The sequence below is a fragment of the Eumetopias jubatus genome, unplaced genomic scaffold (assembly GCF_037043125.1).
Source record: "Eumetopias jubatus isolate StellerSeaLion01/CBP00866 unplaced genomic scaffold, mEumJub1_p1.0 scaffold_9, whole genome shotgun sequence".
NCBI classification, from domain to species: domain Eukaryota; kingdom Metazoa; phylum Chordata; class Mammalia; order Carnivora; family Otariidae; genus Eumetopias; species Eumetopias jubatus.
In genome coordinates, this window is record NW_028274815.1 from 755,223 (window position 1) to 777,497 (window position 22,275).

Consider the following 22,275-nt stretch of genomic DNA (forward strand, 5'->3'; position numbering starts at 1 on the left):
TGCTTTGAATGATTACATTGAGTGAAATAATCATGTTTTATTTTTCCAGTAAAAATCAAAACATGGTAATTCATATTTTGCTGAAAGGAAAGGAAAAAAATTAAATTTGGGGTGCGTGGGTGGCTCAATCTGTTAAGCGGCTGCCTTCAGCTCAGGTTATGATCCTGGGGTCTGGGGATCGAGTCCCACATCGGGCTCCCTGCTCAGCAGGGAGTCTGCTTCTCCCTCTGCCTGCCCCTCCCCCCTGCTCACACTCTCATTCTCTTTCTCAAATAAATAAATAAAATCTTAAAAAAAAGAAAATTAAATTTTGTGGAATAAATATATAATTCATGGGTTATAAAGGTCTTTATTACTCATCCAAATATTGCCAAGACATTATTAGAACCCTAACAAGAGGAGTAATTATTAAATTCAGTCACTGTTTTTACTTTGCTCACTCTAAATCATTTAAAAACGATTGCTTACCATTTTCTGTATTTTTCGAAGTAGGAATATACAATATTTTTCACTTACCAGTTTCCTAGCCAGATGTGTCACCTGTAAGCACGTGGACACACGTATGTCAGACTCTGCGGTTTCCTGCTCTGGATCTGGGGGACAGTGCACCGAAGTTCTGGTGAGGACAGGAGGGCGTCTGCAGTGGCCCCAGGGGAGACGCCCGCTCCGCCCCACGTCCTGTCCTCACCGAAGACCCTTGCCCGCACTGGTGATGACCTCATCCACACCACACACAGCTTACTACTCACACTTGCTTCGGACATGCTTCTCCTGGACGCTTGGAGAAGATGTGCCTCTGGTCACCCTTACCCCATGTGAAAAGAGGAAGGTGAAAAACAAGAGGGCTCGGGGTGGGGATTCACCTTGCAGCAGTAAAATGGGGAAGGCACAGAATCTGGGTCTTTAGCTGCAGATCATCCTCCGGCGCCACAGGGCAGCTGAGTCCCCGGATGCCCTCAGCGGCTCTGTTCTGAGCACCTGTCTACACGGCCATCACTTTCTTGCACAGCCCCTGCTGACCGGAGGGAACGACTTATGGCAGGAATCCCATAGGCGGGAGTGATGGAGGCAAGGGAAGCTGTAGGGTGGGAACTCCCCACAAAAGGAGGGGTCCCAGCCGACGTCCTAAACCCACAGCAACAATCCCAAGCAGCCGGATGGGTTGGAGCCCGAAACGGGCGGCCAGTTCCAAGGACGTACCTGGGTCTCCGTCCCGAAAAGCCATTGCCGGCTGCCAGGGGACAGAAGCCCACCCAGGTGGGCTGGGCAGATTAAGGGCAGGGAGATGCGTGGGAGGCTGCAGAGCTGGTCCCTGGCAAGAGGGGGACGTCCTGAAGCAGGGAGGGGTGCCAGCACCACGACGGCCACCTCGGTCCTGGTCTGGCGAACTCTCCTGCCCAGTGAGGGGCTCAGGGAAGGGGCGCCGCTCTCTCCTGCAACATTTCGCCCTCGTGGTCCGTGGAGGAACCCAGGGAAAGAAGCAAACGCCACCCCTTCTGCGCACAGGGGGAGGCGTGACTGAGTCCGGCTTCCAGCCCCGTCCAGGCGGCCCTCCCAGGGGGCACCTGCCCGCTCGACCCTTCAGCACACTGGTTTCCCCACCAGCGAAGGGAAGAAACAGAGAACAGCTTCAGAGTGACAGCACTCGGTAGCCCGTGCGCTCAGCCAAGTGTTGGCTACAATTCACGTTCCAGGAGGGCAAGAAGAAACAGCAGAGTCACTGCAACAGCACGGTTGGTCAGCGTCTCCAGCACCAAACTCTCAGCATCCTGAATAGAGATCTCGGGTCTCTGTCAGATACGTATTTGCTGGGATGAGCTCCCGGCTGTGGGTCCGTTCAGCATGACAAATGGTCCACAGTACGTTTATCTAAAACAATTTTAGCACAGGAAAGGCAGTTATTATAGAACAATGCCCATAATGTCGATGACAGACGGCTAATTTTCTGCAAGTAGAAGTTACCTATTTTAGAAGAGTTCCCTTTATTCTCCTGAGAGGGAAGGAAAGGAACGTTTCTGGAACCCTGGAAAGCAAGATGCACCGTGTTCTGATTCCCTTAAATAATTTAACATGTGGTAAGATAGGCATTTTGTTTTAAAAGATATGCTCTTGAACTTACTATGCTTTCAACTCATGGCCAAATTCTCCGGATCTTGAAAGTCCCTGTTTATTTATTTCCACCTCAGAAATGTGATTTGAATATAAATCATATTTAAAATAATTTGTGAATATGCAGTGCAGTTTTTCATTGCTTGTCATTCAGCACCATTTGAACACACAAAGTTGGTGCTTCCATGTTGTGGTCCATTGGGCGGACGAAATTCAAGAATGAGCTATAGAACCACACCCTGCCATCCCCATGGGCTGACGTCACAGTGCCATGGTTTCTGTCCAGGACCCCTGGCTCTTGTGGGAAGGCCACACCCTCATCTTGAGAGGCAGTTTAGACCAACAGCATGTACATCAATTGCTCTTCTCTTCAAAACCTTTTAGTGGTTTTTGTTTTCTTACAATATCAAGTTTAGAATGCTTTGCCTCATTCTGAGAACATGCATAAGCTCCCTGTCTCCTGGCTTTTCACTATTTCTGACCCAGTTCCCTGTGGGTCATCCTCAAAGCCCTGTGCCTCAGGGACCAACAAATCATCAGGCTACATGGCCACCCTTTTCCAAGTCCTATTTTCCTCTAAGACCAAATTCAATTTCTGCTATATCCAAGCGCTTGCCTTGACCAATTTCGCCCTCAGTGATGTCCTTCTCTGTTAAATTCCCCAGCATTCACATTCTGGACCCAAAGAAGGAGCTCCCTACTTGACCCTGTCATATTTTGGCTTCTGCATCAGACATGCGTATTGCTCCCACCCACACTCTATGGGAAGGGGCTGCGCAAGCCTCCAGTGACCAACACAGGGTTAAAGCAAAGGATGTGGAGACCACTCACAGGGTGTCTCTGGATTTCAGCGAGGACTTTGGGCAAGTCCCCAAAAGCAGCTTCACGACTCAGAGGAGTGTATGAACTGGCTGCTCACTCTCCTGCCCATGAGGAAGTCCCAGGGTGGTGGGCATGTAGGCTGCTCTAGATGCTTCGTGGAGCCATGGGCAAACACCAGTGATTTTCACCGTGTTCTGATTCAGTGGCAGAAGATGTCTCCGAACACTCTGGTGTCATGTCCAGAGCTGTGAGTGAGTTCAGGAACACTAGGTACGCTCACACCCTGCACTCACCCTACACAGGAGCCTCAGACGTGAGTGTGGGGCCATTCCTATGCTCCTTGTCCCTAAGACAAGCATTGTTGGCAAAATCCAGTATCTTTGCTATTATTCATAATACTACTTCAATACAGCCCAAATGTACACAGAAACACACACATCGGTGCCACATACAAATTAACTGGGCCTCTCGAGGCTCATGCCCGGACTCTCTAGGCTCATCATTGGTATCAGACGCGGTTTGAGGTTTGCTTCGTAAGATGATGGATCACTTAAGCAAACAGTTAACATATATCGGGGTGGAGATTAAGGGATTAGGTAAATGACTGGGAAACCTCCCCAACTGCACATGATTAAATTAAATACAGAAATTCCACTTAATGTCAAAATAGCTACACAAGTGGGATGTTTGGGTTCACCGCTGTCAGACATAAGTCCAGTCATATTCATGCTTAGTGACCACATTTGAGGAGTTTAGGTAAGTGAAACCAACTATGAAGATGAACCAATGTTTGAAGAAATTTGGGAGCACTTTTGTCTTCAGCTTTTTTTTTTTTAACAAAATAAAGTGAAATTTTGTTTAATATGAAGAGCTTTTACACAAATAGTATAAAATCATGGAAGTGGGCTTGTGAGTTAGGCAGTTCCTCAAAAGTAGGAAATTTCCAGAAAAAGCTGTGAGCATTTACTTGACACTGATTTTTAGAAAAGAGTCACACTTGGGGCGTTTGGGTGACAGGAATCAGTGTTCAAAAATCTTCTATGTCAAGATTATCCTTGGAGTGGGATCTAAATTAAGATATCCCAAACCCAGTGAAACTTCTCATTCTGATATTTAGATACGTTGGGTCAACAACTCGCTAGATGGATCCATCCTAAAACACTGTAGGTCCCTGCTACGTTGAGGGCATTCAATAAATTGTCTTGATGGGTGCATTAGTTTGCTAGGGCTGCCATGAACTGGATGTCATAAGCAATATCTTCTCCCATATTTCTGGAGGCTGGAGATCCACTGTCAAGGAATCTGCAAGGTTGGCTCCCCAGAGTCTTTGACGGAGAACCAGTTCTGGGTTACTTGCCAGCCTCTGGTGGTTTGCCAGCAACCTTTGGTGTTCCTTGGCTTGTGGCAACATGACTCCAATCCACATGGCATTCTCTCCCAGGCTGTGTGCACGTTTCCCTCCTTATAAGGATACCACCATAGAGATTATATAGGCCACCTTCATGGCCTCATCTTAACTAATGACATCTGCAAAGATCCTATGTCCAAATAAGGTCACATTCACAAGTATGGAGGGGGAGGTGGTTAACACTTCCATATCTTTTGGGGAGACACAGTTTAAGCTATAGCAATTGGTCTATATATCTGATGGTAAAATGGAACCCCTTTTCTCTCTACATACTACTTTTTTGTGCATAATGGAGATGTGGGAAATTTTGCAAGATGTCCAAACTCTTATCAGAAGGATAATCTCAGTGAAACTTTTAATACATTTTGAAATATTTCCAATTCTATAGGAATGGGTGACCACAGCACACTGAGTTCTTCAGTTACAAAGGGAGGCAGCAGCTCTGTTTCTGTGTCCCCTGACTGTGTCCCCCCTCCCCGAGCAGATGTTGTCCATTTGCTGAAGGAACGCTGGCTAGGTTTCCGCCAGGGAAGCTGCCCTGTTTTGAGCTGTGTTTGCTCTTCTTGCTTTGGGCATCTCTGGTTTACTCGCAAGGATCCTTGGCTACTTGACTGATTCATATTTGTGAGGGGAATCTAGCCATCTGCAGACCAAGTGTTTCTCTGCCACAGGGTCCATATGCTGGCTAACTAGAATTTTGACATCTCCATCTACTCTCTTTACAGAGCACTGCATTCTGAAGAGAGAAGTGAATGGAGGTTGACTCACCACCAACTGTTGCCTGAAAGACCTTGCAAATTAATGTTTTCTCATTTGAGTTTTGTTGAATTTAAAGTAGAGAAGAACTTTACCCCACAAGATTGTTGTGAGGGGAAAGTAAGTGAGCAAACACGGAAGTCATATCAGGGCCCGGTCCAGGTACTTTCAATCACAGCTCCGTTGTTTTCACCGGTGACCACGCTCCCCACAAGGCCCGTGTTTTGTAACAATCTTACAGCGGCTGTGCCAAGCAGACAAACATGTCTCCGTGGCTCCATTCAGCATGGTGTGCCTAGCGGATCATTTACCTTTTGAAGAGCTATCAAAGTGGCTCTCTGTTCCCAGATGGTGTGTAAGTATGTACAAAGGTATTTTAAAAACCATGTTCTTAAAGTAACTAAGGGAATGCAATCAGCAGGGGCGACGCAGTCCTTAACCATTCCAGAATGATTTTCTGCAGGCTGTATCCACAGGACTGTGTAGCCTTAGGAAGCACCTTTTACTTTGCAGTTGTGGCTCAAATACCCCTTATTCTGTCTGTCCACACCCAACAGCTGAAACCCTGGGTCTCAAAATTCAACGAGCAAATATCAGTAATGTGTTCAAACTGAAGACAAGCGATTTTCAGAGGAAATATTAGTGTGCACATAGTTCCTTCTGCTTCTGACATGCAAAAGGAGAAGTCAGAGTAGGAAACTAATTTCCACCCCCAGACCCCGTTCTCCAGCTCAGACCCCTCCGTGGCAGCCCTGCACATGGTCCTGAAGCTGGCTCTGGGCGCCCAGCGGTAGGTACAGCAACGGGATTGATAGTCCATCTCTCAAACTGTCACCTTCAGGTATTTCACATACGTCATTCTATTTGGTTTCCCATCATATTCCAGTGAAGAATTTAAGGCAGGAATTGTTATCTCTAGTTGCACGAGGGCGCAGAGCAAGATTAGCATAAGGAGTGGTCAAATCAGAAAGCGGTGACGTGTCCAAGCCTCACATCCGCCCCACTTTTGTCACTAATTACTACCGAGAGCTGAAAGCCACCGTAAGAGGTATTTTAGTGTAAAGAGTAAGATTGTGGATTCTTGCACCTGCTTGCTTTCTGTTCAGCACATGACTTTGGCCAAGTTACTACAATGTTACAACCCATCACCAGAACCAGGAGCATATGAAAAGCACTTCACTAAAAAGTTGTTATGAAAAGTAAGTGAAACGGCCGCATCAGGCCCTTCGCACACTGAACCGAAAGCCCAGAGCTCACCAGCATGGCCGAGACAACGCCGAGCAGCCGAGAACGGACGTAAGTGGCGACGAGGTAACGGCTGGGGACCGCAGCTCCCCTGCCATGTCTGGCGAGAGAACCTGCAGTGTTCACGTTCAAACATCCTACTCTGGGTCCTGTCTGGGGCATGAGGGGTCGGCGGGGCAGGGCAGTTCTTGGCTCCTGCTGGCCCGCCTCTCCCAGCGGTCTCCCCTCCCGGCCCTGAGATTTCACTCTGCGGCGACGCCCTGCACTGTGGCTGTCGCAGGAGGACAGTTGCTGGAAGGCGGAGCGAAAGCGGGAGTTACAAGAACTGCGCTTGTTCTTGGAAGTACTCAGTATGGGGGGGTGGGGTTCAGCACTAGAAATCCTAAGCTGCCGTGACAAGACAGGATGCGGTGGGGACAGCTGGCCACCCCTGCGATAACTCAGGGGTCCAGCCCGCACCATCGGGGACGGCGACCGTTTGGTTCATCCCCCACCGGATCGGTGGGTGGGAACAGCAGGGAGGCCTCCGTGGCCGGCCCTGGGAGCCGAGTGCCTCGGAGCGGTCGTGGGGCCACACGTGCCCACAAGGAGGACGGCGCGCGGGGGGTGGTGGGTGCATGCGACGCAGACCCTGCCATCTGAGCAACGTTAGCACCTGTGGCCTCATTTCCTGAGTGAGGGTGCAGGACGAGCCCCACCGTCTTCCTATCAGAAGAACATAACCGCGGCCGCACTGTGTGAAGCCTTACTCTGCTGAGAGCCAGGAGTGGTTCCCACAGATTATTTCATTTACTTCTCACCTCAGCCCAGAGGGCCAGTGATCAGCTTTGATACCATGCTTCTCACCTTATCCTGAACACAGACAAGAGGTCTCTGAGCAGACACCAGAGCTGGGACCGCTCCCTCGGCCTCGCCTGTCTGGGGTGGCGCAGTGACGGGGCCTGCATGCGGCAGCTCATGGGTCAGGGCTCCTGTTTGTGGGGGACAGCCTCTGTGTCCGCAGTGAGGAGGTTCTCCTGGACAGAGAAGGCAGAGCCCGAGCGCTCACCCTCTGGAGGGGGGACGAACGTCTCCAGCAGGATGGAGACCGAGGATCTCAGCACAGAGCCCGGGGTTGTGACCTCCTGGGGGTCAACACAGTCCTTCAGGCTCCAAGCCCCTACCAGCTCCTGGCTTTGTTCCCAGCCCAGCTCCCAGACCTCTTTACTCAGAAAGTCCCAACCATACAGCGAGGTGAAAGCATTCTCCATGGCTGCGGAGGGGCCTCTGCACTCTTCCTCTTTCTGGCTCCACCTCCAAGGCGCCGTGCTCTCGGCCCTGACCAAGGGAGGAGGAAACAGACCGCCAACGGCTCAGCGGATGGACAGGAGGCTCTGAAGCCACCTGCCTGGTTCCACTCCACACCGAGGGACCCGGCAGAGGTCACCTGCCCGCTCCGCACGGAGCCCTCCCCTCTGGACTGGGAGTGGCTCTGACCACCTGCAGGGGGCGCTGTGAGCGACAGTCAGGTGAGGAGCCAGCCGCTCTGTGTCGCTCTGCTCAAGCGGCTTCCACGCAGGGCAGAGATGGGCCTCATGCCTGACACTGGTTCAGATGCTCCAGCTACTCTGAGATTCCTGTGCTCGCATCTTCTGGTAAAAAACGTTATTTATCGAGTGGACGGAGGCAGTTGTGAGCAGGGTGTGAGCGAGGAGGCGGCCGGTGACCGACTCAGCTACCTGCTGTGTGAGTAGGATTTGCACTGGCAACGCGGGACCTGGGATTGCATAGGACCAACCAGAGGTTTCGAAATGAGCTGCCGGGGGCTTCCCACCTGGTTCCCTCTGTCGGCGTCGTCGGCCACCTCTGACCAGTGGTCACCACAGGGCACCAGCCACACAGGCCTCATGTGAGGACCAGAGGCAGCAGGTGGGTATGTGAGGCCGGGCATGCACGTCTAACTGGCCTTGTCCGGAGCTGGGCACTCGAGGCTGACAGGTGCCCAGGGTGGCCGTGGCGGGCAGGGCCCAGAGGAGGCAGAGGGCATCAGACCTCGGGGAGCCGGTCTGCCTTGGAAAGGGAAGGAGAGGCAGATAGAGGCCAAGCCAGGAACTGGACGTGAAGAGCAGGTGCACAGAAGTGGGAGAGAAGGTTCGCACTTTGTTAGCCAAGGGCCTCACGGGAACCCCAGATGCACAGCTTCTCTCACGTTGTTCTCACCAACAAAATGAACACGAGCAGAAGCAGGGTGGCTTTGTCAGCATCGTCTTCCTGCAGGTGAGGAGTGAAGGCTCTGGCGCCCATTCATCCCAGACCACAGATCCCTGCTCTCGGGGACACGGATGGGGCTGAAAAGCGCACGAGAGCACCGCCACGAGGACGGGCGGTCCCCTGACGTGAGCGGAATCCCTGGTGGGAGCCTGGGTTTCCAGCTGAGGGAACCAAACAGAATCCCAGTGACAGAGGAAAAAATAAAACAAAAAGAAAAGCCAGTATCCAGAAACCGTGACACAAAACATCGATGGAAGGGCCCGGTGCTCGGCTGGTGAGGGACAAGCCCGGGGCGAGTCTGCATCTCGGAAATGGATTGGTCCTGGTTTTAAAAGGCGAGTCAGTTCCTGGAGTGAGAATTCTGGAACCCTGGCTATGTCAGCTGGAGCACAACAGGGCAGGGAGGGAAGAGGCAGCTCTAATTCCATATTCCTGCTTGTAAGGATGCGGAATGAAAACACCAGCAGGGATCCTATCCAGAGATCGGGGCAAGTGAGCTTTTCATGCTGTCCCAAGTCTTTAGGGCATGTTTCCTGCAACATTAGCTCTGGTTTAACTAGAGTTGCATCTGGTCTACTCCCAGCCTGAAATCTGAGATCCCACCCGGGTCAGGCCACTGCCCCATGGTCCCAGCCGGGCCCCCTTGCCCCCCCGTCACCTCTGTCATCACCCCCAGAATCAGGGCAGATCCGGCAGAGGTTTGCTGTCAAATGTTCAAAATATATCTGTGGTTTTGTTCCGAGACGAATTACGTGCATGTAAGTATAATGTAAAGTGTGTGCAGCACACGAGTGACTAATGATAAATTGTAAACTGTAAGTGGCTTTTGCAGATGCTGATGGCTAATTAGTCCCCCCAGAAAGCTTTTCTTGATTTTTGTTGAGCTCTCTTGTCCTTAGCCAACCTAGTGCTTAAATTTAACCATGATTTGACAAGTGAAGTTGAACTCAATCCACTAACTCTTTGCCCAGTAAATTATTTTTTTATTTTAAAGATTTATTTATTTATTTGACAGAGGGAGGGAGACCAGGGGGAACAGGAGAGGGAGAAGCAGGTTGAGCAGGGATCCCGTTGTGGGGCTCGATCTCAGGACCTTGGGATCATGATCTGAGCTGAAGGCAGACACTTAACCAGCTAAGCCACCTAGGCGCCCTGCCCAGTAATTATATTTAAATCTAATGTGTGACCAATGGATAAACTATTTCTCCTTCTCATACAAATTATATTCATTAAACTGTAGCCCCTCAAACTTCATGGATGGTTTTCTTTGCTGATTGGATAAGAGATTCCAAAAAGTGAAAGGTATTTCCTCAATTTTTCATGATATTTTAAATAGCTAAAGATATGATTCACTTGTAAGCCTGATGTGCATCATTGAGACTTTTTTCCCCACAATTTTAATAAACCAAGCCTGTCAACAAAGCCGTCAGTCAGGCCCTGAGTCACAGCCTGTGCTGAATGCATCCCCAGGGCCTGTCGTGAGCTGCTGGCGTGAACCCCAGGAGGATGTGTGCACGCACCTCACTGGACAATGCTCTGCAAACAGGTGCATGCTAAGGGTGACCTTGGAACGAGGGTAATAGTAAGGTGTGGTGACGAGGATGGGAGGGGTTTGGAATATTTACTATCTTTGCTTTTAGTGTAAATCAAATAATTTAATTTCTTTCCAAATTATACTGTGGCTGGTTATTTCGGTTGCAGTTGAACATGAACTAAATCTCACAGAGCGACGCGCCCGTGATGATCGGGCTGAGTAAGTGTGCTGTGCTTTATTTCAGGGTTTTCTTCAGGGTCTGAATGACAGCAAATTCAAAAATCACATTTCTATCCGGAATATTTTGAACTTTCATCCAAGGATACAAACTTTATTGACTTTTTCCTAATTGCTTTTTAATCATTACAGGGGAGGTAATAAGCCGGCTTGTAATCTGCTACAACACAGGAGCCGATCCGCGAGGGAATCCGTGCCCCAGGTCCTCAGACGGCTTGCCGCTTCAGCCGCCCACGGATCCGCTGGGCAGCAGGGGTCTGGGCGCAGAGGCTGAGAGCGTGGCATCCCGCGCCCAGACGGGGTGCGGCAGGAGGGCTGAGGTGCCCCTGGGGGTCAACGCCAGGGAGGGGAGCCTTGCGCGCGTGACAGAGAGTGGTGTCCGGAGTCCTCAGCTCAATCCTCACAACAATGCGTGTTGTTGGATACGTTCCGTCCCCGTGACTCGTGTGTCTGCATCATGCCGATGGCACCCCCATCATCATCCAGCAGCCCGTGGCCTTCAGACCGTGCGGGAAGGGAGCCGTGCCCTTAGCCATCCACCCAGACGGAGGAAGCAGCCACGGGGCAGTGGGGCCACGAGCACTTAGATGCTGTGAACAGCTTCATTTCTGTTATATGAAGGCTCACCCTTGATCTCAAGGGAGCTTTTCAGTGATTTGATGTTCTAGCTTAGCTTAGGAGAAAAAAGGACTTTTCAACAACAAAGAAATAGGGGGAAAGCGTTTTAAGGGTCAGTAAAGAAAAGGAGAGTGAAAGTCTGTACAACATGCCTTTCCCTCCTTTTCCACGGCCCACAGCCTCCTGTTCCTCCATCCGCGTCGGCCCAGCGGCCGCCTGTCTAGCCCCCAAGCACTGAGGTCTCTTTCCCACCAAGGGGCCTTTGCACCCCTATCCCCAAACCGAAAACCTCCCACTGCTCAAAGCAGAGTCAGCACGGTGGGCCCGGGCTGCTTCTGGCACACGCCCGCAGCCTCCCCTCTGGCCCCACCCGGTTCAGCCCTGTGCCCGGCCTCACCACCCTTGCCCACCCACTGACTGGGCCTTCCTGACCTCCCAGAGCTGACGGTGCTTCCTCCCGAAGCACCCCCCCAGGACATGGGTGGATTCTTCCTTTCCCAAGTGCTTATCTCTCCTACTGGACTCACGAAGGGCAGCTTCTCTGTCTTGTTCACCAAATACACCCACACACCTGCATATGCACATAAACGTTTGATGAACGAGGAATGATGAGTGAATAAACACAGTGTCGGGCCTAGAGAGGGATCTCCGCACAGGACAACTGCCCCAGTTCTGCGTCTTTCCTCCGCACAGGCTGGTAAACCAGCGTCTGACTCACCGGCAAGTGAGACTTTCGTCCATGAGAGTCGGTCGGCCGAAACCCTTTCAACTCTGGGCCAGCCAGCGGGATCGCCTTCCAGCCCCGAGGGTCTGCAGCACCTTCCCTGGAGGCACTGACCTCTGTGCTCTGGGAAATGGTTGCTGCTCAGCGACCCTCAGACATGGGCGTTCACATGTCCTCACAGCTCACATTACTTACATGCCTCGCGGCTCATCAGTTACATAATCATTTGTCTTCCAACTGAATCAATTTGATGGACTATTTAATAGCCTCATGCTAAAAATAAAATTATCCATGAAAATTGTGGTTCTGCTATTTAAATATTGAATTTAATGGCAAGTCAACACCCCTATTCCTGGAACAGTTGGGAGGTTGGGCTGAAGACAGGATTATGCATGAACACTGAAGAGTGTGTCTGAGATGGGGCAAGGCCTGGACAGGCCATGGGAGAGGCAGTCTGCACAGGGTGGGGGGGGAACCGCAGGGCCGCCCAACGAGGAGCCAGAGACGGCACCTCCCAAGGCCCTGTCTAGCCCCAGCTGCAGACAAGAGCAGCTTAGCCAACCCAGGGCAGGAGTTGTCACCACATTTCCTCAAGTGCAGCCTTGATCCCAGTGGACAACTGAAGTCAGAGCCACGTGGGAGAGAAGGGCTCTGGGAAGACGCAGCAGAGAAACCCGGGTCAGAACGCGAGGCCAGAGCTGGATTCAGCATCGCAGGGACGGTCCTCTGCCTCCAGCACCAGTCGGGCTGGGGACCCTGCACCGACTCACTCTCAGCCGGCCCCTGTGATTGATCCTTAGGAGCGGATTTGTACCACTTTTACTTCATCGGTGTATGTGGCAGCAATTATATTGAAAAAGAGAATTAATACTTCAAGAGTGACGTGCTCTAGAATTCCATTTTATGGGTATCATCTTTCTAGAAGGAAAGGGATCGATCGCTTAAGTCTGTGAGATCTTGTGTGTCTTCGGAGCAGAAGGCTGGGGTCCTCTGCCTGGAATCCGTAAAGGACCTAATTAGATATACAAAGTACTGGGCAGCACGGGAGGAGTGAATAGTGGATGACAGCCCACTGCAAGCAGAGAAGGCAAGTCCACCGGAAGTGGTGTGCACAAAACGACCAGTTCAGAGTTCATCCACTGACAACCACAGTTGAATATGGATTAGGACCATACAGTGTACTGGTATTTCTAGTTTCTTAGGTAGCACCACGACCAAAATAGGTCTCAAATCCTGAGTTTAGCATAAAGAATACCGAACGCCATGGTTAAACCAGGTGCTCAAGCTCCAGGGAACGGCACCGATTTGTGTAACTTTGAGAAAGAGCTTGAAGCCTCCTCCAGTTTAAGGTGGATGAGTGACTGGTTAATGAGGGATCTTAGAGCAAATGCAGGTCAGGGGAAGCCAAGTATTAATGTCCCAAAACCTGTTCTTCTCCAGATTTGTGTGACTGTGCTGTACCTAACTGAGGCTCTTCCACTAACACCTGCTCTTCACTCAACACCTGTTCTTCCACTAACACCTGCCCTTCCACTAACACCTGTTCTTCCACTAACACCTGCCCTGCCACTAACACCTGCCCTTCCACTAACACTGGCTGTTCCACTAACACCTGCCCTTCCTCTAACGCCTGCCCTTCCACTCAACACCTGCCCTTCCACTAATACGTGCCCTTCCACTAACACCTGCTCTTCCACTAACACCTGTTCTTCCACTCAACACCTGCCCTTCCACTAACACCTGCCCTTCCACTAACACCTGCCCTTCCTCTAACGCCTGCCCTTCCACTCAACACCTGCCCTTCCACTAACACGTGCCCTTCCACTAACACCTGCCCTTCCACTAACACCTGTTCTTCCACTAACATCTGCTCTTCCACTAATACCTGTTCTTCCACTCAACATCTGCCCTTCCACTAACACCTGTCCTTCCACTCAACACCTGGCTTCCACTCAGCACCTGTCCTTCCACTAACACCTGTCCTTCCACTCAACACCTGGTTTCCACTCAGCACCTGTCCTTCCACTAACACCTGCCCTTCCATTCAACACCTGCTCTTCCACTGAACACCTGTCCTTCCACTGAACATCTGTCCTTCCACTGAACATTTGCCCTTCCACTCAACACCTGCCCTTCCACTCGACACCAGCCCTTCCACTAACACCTGCTCTTCAACTCAAAACTTGTTCTTCCACTCAACACCTGCCCTTCCATTGAACACCTGCTCTTCCACTCAATACCTGCCCTTCCACTAATACCTGCCCTTCCACTGAACACCTGGCCTTTCACTAACACCTGCCATTCAACTGACCACCTGCCCTTCCACTCAACACCATCCCTTCCACTCAGCATCTGCTCTTCCACTCAGCACCTGCTCTTCCACTCAACACCTGCTCTTCCATGTACAATTAGCTCATCATACTTCTGATTCCATGATGTCACAGTAATCATAACCACTACAATCAGTGAGGAGCTTCTTTGAGCCAGAAAACCTGCTGAGCTCTTTACATCCTGGAACCACCTACTGTGGGATATTCCTTTTCTTGTGCTTGAGTTTGGCAACTTACAGCAATTTCCCCAAGGTTTCACTGTTACTAAATGGTGGAATGTGATGTCAAGCTCCAGACTCAGCTGCACCAGAAGAGATAGTAATATCTTTAGAGGCAGTCAGGTGGATGTCTTTGTAAAGATTCATGGTCAGAATCTACCTAACTTTGGGGCCATCCAGCTGGGAAGCGACCCTGACCCTGGGGAAATCACATTTTCTAAGGGAGAGACACTTTGAGTCCAAACTGTCTGGGATATTTTCTGAACATGTCCATCTTCCCACATCATTTCCATCAGCTTCTAAGTGAAACTCAGACCCACACTTACATCAATTCCTTCAAATAATTTTTCTGCATATGAAGGTTTAAGATACTGTTGTCAAGTGTTTGGCATGGTTCATGTATATATATAATAGAAAGACTCTCAGTTTTAGAAAGTTTTCAAAATATGCTCTATCCATGTGGTTTTTCAAGGAAAAATGCTTCAAGGTATATTCTAGAACACAGAAGTTGAAGAGTATATAAGAACACATAAATAGAATATTCATGCTACAAATTGAATGATAGTGAGTTTTAAGATAAGTTAAAAATTGTGTTAAATCTAATATGTTAGTCTAAATATAATTATAAAGCTGAAAGAAAATGTTGCAAATATTTCATGCTGCAGAAGGTATGTCATCTATAATTATTTTGTAACAAATATGAACATTCCGACCTCAGATTATAACAACAGAAGAGGGGAGAAGGATCAAAGAGAAGGAAGAAAAACAGTATGAAATGTTGGGAAAAACAGCATGAAAGAGGGGAGATGTATGATCCTATCTTTTTCTTTGTTTTAATAGTAAATGAAATATGTTAGCAAATTGAAGTCAAATTTATATTATTGACAATAAAGGAAATGTAATTCAAGAAATATTTAAGTAGAATTTATTTATTTATTTATTCGTTTGTTTGTTGACTTATTAAAGATTTGTTTATTTTAGAGCAGGGGAGGGGAGCAGAGGCAGAGGGAAAGAGAAACTCAAGCAGACTCTGCGTCGAGCGTGGAGCTCGTCCTGGGGCTTGACACAGGGTTTGATCCCAGGACCGTGAGCAGAAACCAAGACTCAGATGCTCAACAGACTGAGCCACCCAGGTGCCCCTAAGTACAATTTAAATCACAAAGAAAAGAAATGCAAACCAAATCCAGTACTTGGCAAATAATAGAAATCAGTAGAAGAAAACAGAAGTACAGAGCCCAAGGAGTTGAAACTTATTTACGTAATTGACTTGAATAGCTTAAAATAGCCTAGTTCAAAGGCAAACCTGTCACGTGGGCTGGAGACACAGGAAAGAAACTCAATCTTTCACGGAGGAGAGCCATCTAAAACCAGCTCCAACTCACTAATTTTTTTAACTATGTATATTTTCCTCCATTTTAAACAGGTCCCCTAGATAAGGCCATTTTTTATGTTGTTCTTGGAAGTACTGGAAAAATAATGCTAACGATCATTTCAGTGCCCATTAAAGTATTTTGTTCTGATTTTACTAACAAATCCACTTTAATCATATCATATACATGCATTTCTCAAGATTCCCCATGGCTCCCCTCAGTGATGAGGAAGATCTGGCCCCGGGCACCTCAGATGCATTTATTTATGCAGCTGCTGGAGCAAGGCTCTGCCCATTGAGGGGTGCACCCTCCCATTAGCTACATGGTTCCGGCTTCATAGCAGCCACAACTGTAGGCATTAATGTTTCAGTTCCTGAAACTTTGGTTCAGATACAAATTCTTTGTATTGGATTGAACTTTTTTTTTTAGATTATACTTTTTATTTTATTTGGATTGAACTTTTAATTAAAAAAAAAAGAATGCGGAGGGACTCAAGTACATCAGTGTCCCAGTGAAGTAAGTTAAGTCCTCAAACGGGAAATGTTTTTATCGCTGTTCCCACCTGCGCGTTCTCTCCCCTTAAATGTGCATCTCAACTCTGCTGTCTCACCGATTGTCTGGGCACAGCCCCAGGGGGAGCCCGAAGAAACTCGTCCAGCACCTCAATTTTTAATTCACACCAGGGGAAATCTAGACCCATTTATGAATTAGTTTCAAATATAAACCACCTGTCTTCTCACTTTCAGTTAAATATACATATATATATATGTAATATTTTACTTTATTTACTGGTTAAAATTTTTCTTGCTCAATGTCAGGCTGTAGGCACACATTTTAAGGGTTTAAGTTAAAATATTCTAAATAGTTTGACATGTCAAGTTAAATACAAAAATATTATCTTTGTTAATTAGAAAGACTCCTGCACTTCAGATAGTCTTGATCACATATGAACTGATTTGTAAGAAGTGCTTGTATCCATGGCAATTGCCACTGGATGAAATCAGGATCTGTTTGTCCACATACCACACTAGACTGTGAACAATGGGTCTATATGTGCCCGGTGCACCTCTGTATCCCCAGCACCTGATTTGGTGTTCAGTAAAGCTGTTTGGGTGCTTAGTAACTATTTCGAAGGAAGGCAGGAGCTCACGTGGGGCAGCAGCAGGTATAAACTGGAGTTCACAGGTATGCAGAGACCTGGCACAGAACCACCCCCCCCATAACCCCCTTTGCAAGCCCAGCTCACCTGGACACTGGATCCAGGGAGGGATGTGGTCACTTTGTGCTTTAGAAAGCTGACTAGTTACACAATGGACGTGGGGGTCTTGATGGCTGAGTCCAGTGGGAGCATGTCCCAGGGATGCTGAAGATGTGACCACGGTGAGCATGGCCTCAGCCTCATACCCTGTCAGGGCTTTCACCAGGCACATCGCTCCCTCAGCTCCCTGGCATGAGATCATTAAAATCACTTCTTCTTCCTCACACTGATGGAAATGCAGGTGAAATTTACCAGAACTTCCAGGGAAGGAATCATATTTCCACAGCCAGTGCAGGGCATTTTCTTCTCAAAAGAAGGCATTTTGTCTTAATTAGCTAATTAATGGGTAATGCCTTCCCAACTCTGTGCTTCACTGTGTCTGAGAAAACCCAGTGCATTTGGAGGAGGGAAAGCCCTTTTTTTTTTGGTTATTGTTCCTGAAAATTCTGACAGCAAGTGCATATGACTTAGAAATCTGGTTGACATGAAATGAATATTTAGCATGAATCAAAACAAGAGTTGTGGGCTCACCTCTGATTTCACAATGTCTGATTATTCACTAGGTTTTAAAGCCCTTTCGTTATTCAGAAGTGGCATAGTGAATTAAAAAAAAATCTATGAAGGAGATAATTATTATAACACCCGGTAAGCTTTAATTACCAGCAGCTTCTGAGTCAGCACCTCAGCTGTAATGACGCATGGTGGGCTCATCTCTCATGGGCAAAGCCAGCAGAAGCTCCAGCTTCACAATCAAGGGCAAAAGTACATTTTAATTCCAGCTAACGTTCCCTCCTTATTATTAAATGTGCAGGCACTTATGAAAGTGCTCCAAGTAATGCATTTGCAGGATGACAAATGTCCCCATATTTTCAGTTCTCAAAATGTTAAGGGATTCAGATTCCATACAAATTTTAGCATTGCTTGTTCCCAGCACTTTGAAAAATGTCATTGGAATTTTGATCAGGATGGCATTGAAGTTACAGATTGCTCTGGGTAGCATAGGCATTTTAACAATGTTTATTCTTCCAATCCATGAGCATGGAATATTTTTCCATCTTTTTGTGTCTTCTTCAATTTCTTTCATGAGTGTTCTGTAGTTCCTAGAGTATAGATCCTTTACCTCTTTGGTTAGGTTTATTCCGAGGTATCTTAGCATAATCTCCTCCAGTCCTATCCATGTTGATGTAAAAGTTGGGTATTCATCCTTTCTGATGGCTGAGTAATATTCCATTGTATATATGGACCACATCTTCTTTATCCATTCATCTGTTGAAGGGCATCTCAGTTTTTGGTGCTATTGTAAATGGAATCATTTCTCTAATTTCTCTTTCTATAGTTGCATTGTAAGACCCCAAATCGCCAAGGAAATGTTGAAAAAGAGAAACAAAGCTGGGGGCATCACGTTGCCTGATTTCAAGCTATATTACAAAGCTGTGATCACCAAGACAGCATGGTACTTGCACAAAAACAGACAGATTGGAACAGATTAGGGAACCCAGATATGGACCCTCAACTCTATGGTCAAATAATCTTTGACAAAGCAGTTAAAAACATGCAATGGTAAAAAGACAGTCTCTTCAATAAATGATGCTGGGCAAATTGGACAGCTATATACAGAAGAATGAAACTGAACCATTCTCTTACACCATACACAAAGATAAACTCAAAATGGATGAAAGACCTCAATGTGAGACAGGAATCCATCAAAATCCTAGAGGAGAACTTAGGCAGTAACCTCTTAGACATCACCCACAGCAACTTCTTTCAAGATACATCTCCAAAAGCTAGTGAAACAAAAGCAAAAATGAACTTTTGGGACTTCATCAAGATAAAAAGCTTGGGCACAGCAAAGGAAACAGTCAACAAAACAAAGAAGCAACCCACAGAATGGGAGAAGATATTTGCAAATGACACTACAGATAAAGGGCTGGTATCCAAGATCTATAAAGAACTTCTCAAACTCAACACCCAAAAAACAAATAATCAAGTCAAAAAAATGGGCAGAAGATATGAAAAGACACTTCTCTGAAGAAGACATACAAATGGCTCACAGACACATGAAAAAATGTTCATCATCATTAGCCATCAGGGAAATTCAAATCAAAACATTGAGATACCACCTTACACCAGTTGGAATGGCAAAAATGGACAAAGCAAGAAACAACAAATGTTGGAGAGGTTGTGGAGAAAGGGGAGCCCTCTTACACTGTTGGTGGGAATGCAAGTTGGTACAGCCACTTGGGAAAACAGTGTGGAGGTGCCTCAAAAATTCAAAAGTAGAGCTACCCTATGACCCAGCAATTGCACTCCTGGGTATTTACCCCAAAGACACAGATGTAGTGAAAAGAAGGGCCATATGCACCCCAATGTTCATAGCAGCAATGTCCGCAATAGCCAAACTGTGGAAAGAGCTGAGATGCCCTTCAACAGACGAATGGATAAAGAAGGTGTGGTCCATATATACAATGGGATATTACTCAGCCATCAGAAAGGATGAATACCCAACTTGCACATCAACATGGATGGGACTGGAGAAGATGATGCTAAGTGAAATAAGTCAAGCAGAGAAAGTCAATTATCATATGGTTTCACTTATATGTGGAACATAAGGAACAGCAGGGAGGACATTAGGAGAAAGAAGGGAAGAATGAAGGGGGGAGATCGGGGGGGGGAGATGAACCATAAGACACTATGGACTCCAAGAAACAAACAGGGTTCTAGAGGGGAGGGGGGTGAGGAATGGGTTAGCTTGGTGATGGGTATTAAGGAGGGCACGTTCTGCGTGGAGCACTGCGTGTTATATGGAAACAATGGATTGTGGAGCAGTGTATCAAAAACTAATGATGTATCGTATGGTGACTGGCATAGCATAATAAAATTAAAAAATAAAAAAATTAAAAAAGAAATACATTATATGTTAACTAAATTGAATTTAAATAATTTTTTTAAAAAATGTTAAGGGATTCAGCTCTATTCCAATTCAAATAACTTACTATGATTAACATAGTGAATGAAGTAAGGAAACTCATGAGTTTATTTAATTTCACATTTTACTGTTGATATTTTCACCCTCGACTTTAGAATTGTGTCTAAGTTTTAAATTGTTTCATTACTTTGTAGTTCTTAATTCAAAACTATTTTTTTCCTGACATAAAAACTAAATATGTCTAAACAATCGCATAATGGCACACAGGTGTGTGTCCTGTAGATGACAAATAATGGCAGAGACTTTCAGGAAAATTAGATCTACAAAGAGTGGAGATAAAAAAGCCACTCAGGACACAGGAATAGCTAAAACAGAGCTCCCGCGCTGGGGTGGTCTCCCTGGGCCATGGGGATGTGGGCGCTTTGTCAGAGCAGGTGTGGCCAAAAAGCCAGCAGCGAGGTGCATCACGGAGGTTGTCTGGGCTCAGGCGGAAGGCACACTTCGGCAGTAAATTCACAGGTAGGGCCCTGCCCTCCAGTGCGGAGGGTCAGCGCTGCTGTGTGCAAAACAGTCCCCCGCAGAAGCAGACGTAGACCTCACACGGACACCTCACATTCGGGTATTCTCAGGGAGGCTTCTACTTCACATTTCCAACCGTTTGCTGCCATCATATAGAAACTCAGCTTATTTATATGTAGTGACGGTCCATCCCGCACCCCCGCTGAATTATATGTAGTGACGGTCCATCCCGCACCCCCGCTGAATTATATGTAGTGACGGTCCATCCCGCACCCCCGCTGAACTATATGTAGTGACGGTCCATCCCGCACCCCCGCTGAATTATATGTAGTGACGGTCCATCCCGCACCCCCGCTGAACTATATGTAGTGACGGTCCATCCCGCACCCCCGCTGAACTATATGTAGTGACGGTCCATCCCGCATCCCCGCTGAATTATATGTAGTGACGGTCCATCCCGCACCCCCGCTGAATTATATGTAGTGACGGTCCATCCCGCACCCCCGCTGAACTCACGAGGCGGTCCCGGCCTTGCTCGCACGTGGCTGCCGGATGGGATGCCCCATCCCAAGAGCTCCCGCCCTTCCTCATCTGCACCCCACCAGCGAGCTCGTCCTGAAGGCCCCTCGGAGGAGAGGGCATTCCCTTGTATGCCTTGTTTGCTGAGAGGCTTTCTGTTGAATGTTGTCAAATGTTTTTCTGCATCTATGGAGATGATTGCCTGGTTTATCTTCATAAGCCCTTAGTATGATGTTCCGTTAATTTCACTCGAATGTCAAACCAGAGCATTTATGCAGCGCTGGGCTCAGGTTGCTGGCACCGTTAAGCAGTTGCATCCATACTCCTGAGGACGATGCCACTAGCCCTCCCCAGAAGCCTCTAATCAGGGAGATGTGCTGAGTCTGGAGCTGAGGAGTGGCCCGGCTCGTATGCGTTGGTGGAGGGCTCTGTGTGGACATGCTCTCTCCCTGCTCTGTGTTTGGAGGAGTCGCAGGGAGGCCCTGCCCTGGCACAGTCCCCAGAACTCTGGGGCTGCCTCCTGGGGCCCACGCACTGCCCCACAGGCCCGAGCTTGGCCCCCTCCAGTGCCCTCTGGAAGCTCAGTGAGTGGCAGCCAGAGCAGGCCTGCAGGGGGCCGTCCCCTGCCTGGTGTCCAGGGCCTGAGAGCAGCCTGTCTTACACACCAGCCTCACCAAACTGTGTGCTGGCTCCTCAGGATGGTACTCCAAACAGGCTGCCATAGGCCATCGTGTCCTACCCCCAAGTCACTGCCATGCCCCCGGGGTGTCTGGCAGCCTCGCTCCGGGTCTGGGGGCCTGGTGAGGAAGGCCTCTGGGAAGCCCTATGTGTCAGCCCCTGCGAGGACCTCCACCCCATCTGGATCCACCTGACTTGGGGGTCTTCTGAGTGGGAACAATGACATTCCCCATGGCGACCCCAGTGGCCACAGCGGTCTGTCCCAGGGGGCAGGGGAGCAATAGGGTGAGGGGCCTGGGTCTGTACCTCCTGTACCCGAATGGCTCGGGGCCAGGCTCTCAGTGGCTCTCCACACCACACGGATTGCTGCCCACAGTCCTGACTTGGAGAAAGCAGTCACGTCCGGCACAGACCACACGGCCCTGGACTCCCACAGCCACTAGCTCTGGATGGCCTTGCTCGAGTCCTCTGGAGGCTGCACTGACCACCGCCCGGGCTTCTTGACATGCTGACAGCATCTCGCCCACTGTGGACAGCCAGAACTGCCTCAGCACGGGTGGAGGGGGTACCCCTGGCTGCAGCGGAGCTGTGCCTCATTACACAGGCCTCTCCCAGGTTAGCCCGTTGACAGGTAGGAACACCTCCAACATGGTGGTGCACCAAAATCCTGATCCCCACCAAGCCCTGTTGCCCCTCCTCTGTGGACACACAGCTGGACAGTGGCCTGGCTTTTTGGGAGCATGTCTTGGGCACT

At 48.5% G+C, this 22,275-nt stretch overlaps 1 protein-coding gene across 1 annotated transcript in view; it reads left to right on the forward strand.

The window, feature by feature from the left end:
- The first annotated feature begins 8,661 nt into the window (after nucleotides 1–8,661).
- SNTG2 (syntrophin gamma 2) overlaps nucleotides 8,662–22,275 on the forward strand; it is a 339,157-nt gene continuing 325,543 nt past the window's right edge. Inside the window, exon 1 of the mRNA XM_088026250.1 lies at nucleotides 8,662–8,715. Within this exon, the coding sequence (XP_087882376.1) occupies nucleotides 8,662–8,715 (54 nt within the window). The remainder of the gene's footprint in view (nucleotides 8,716–22,275) is intronic.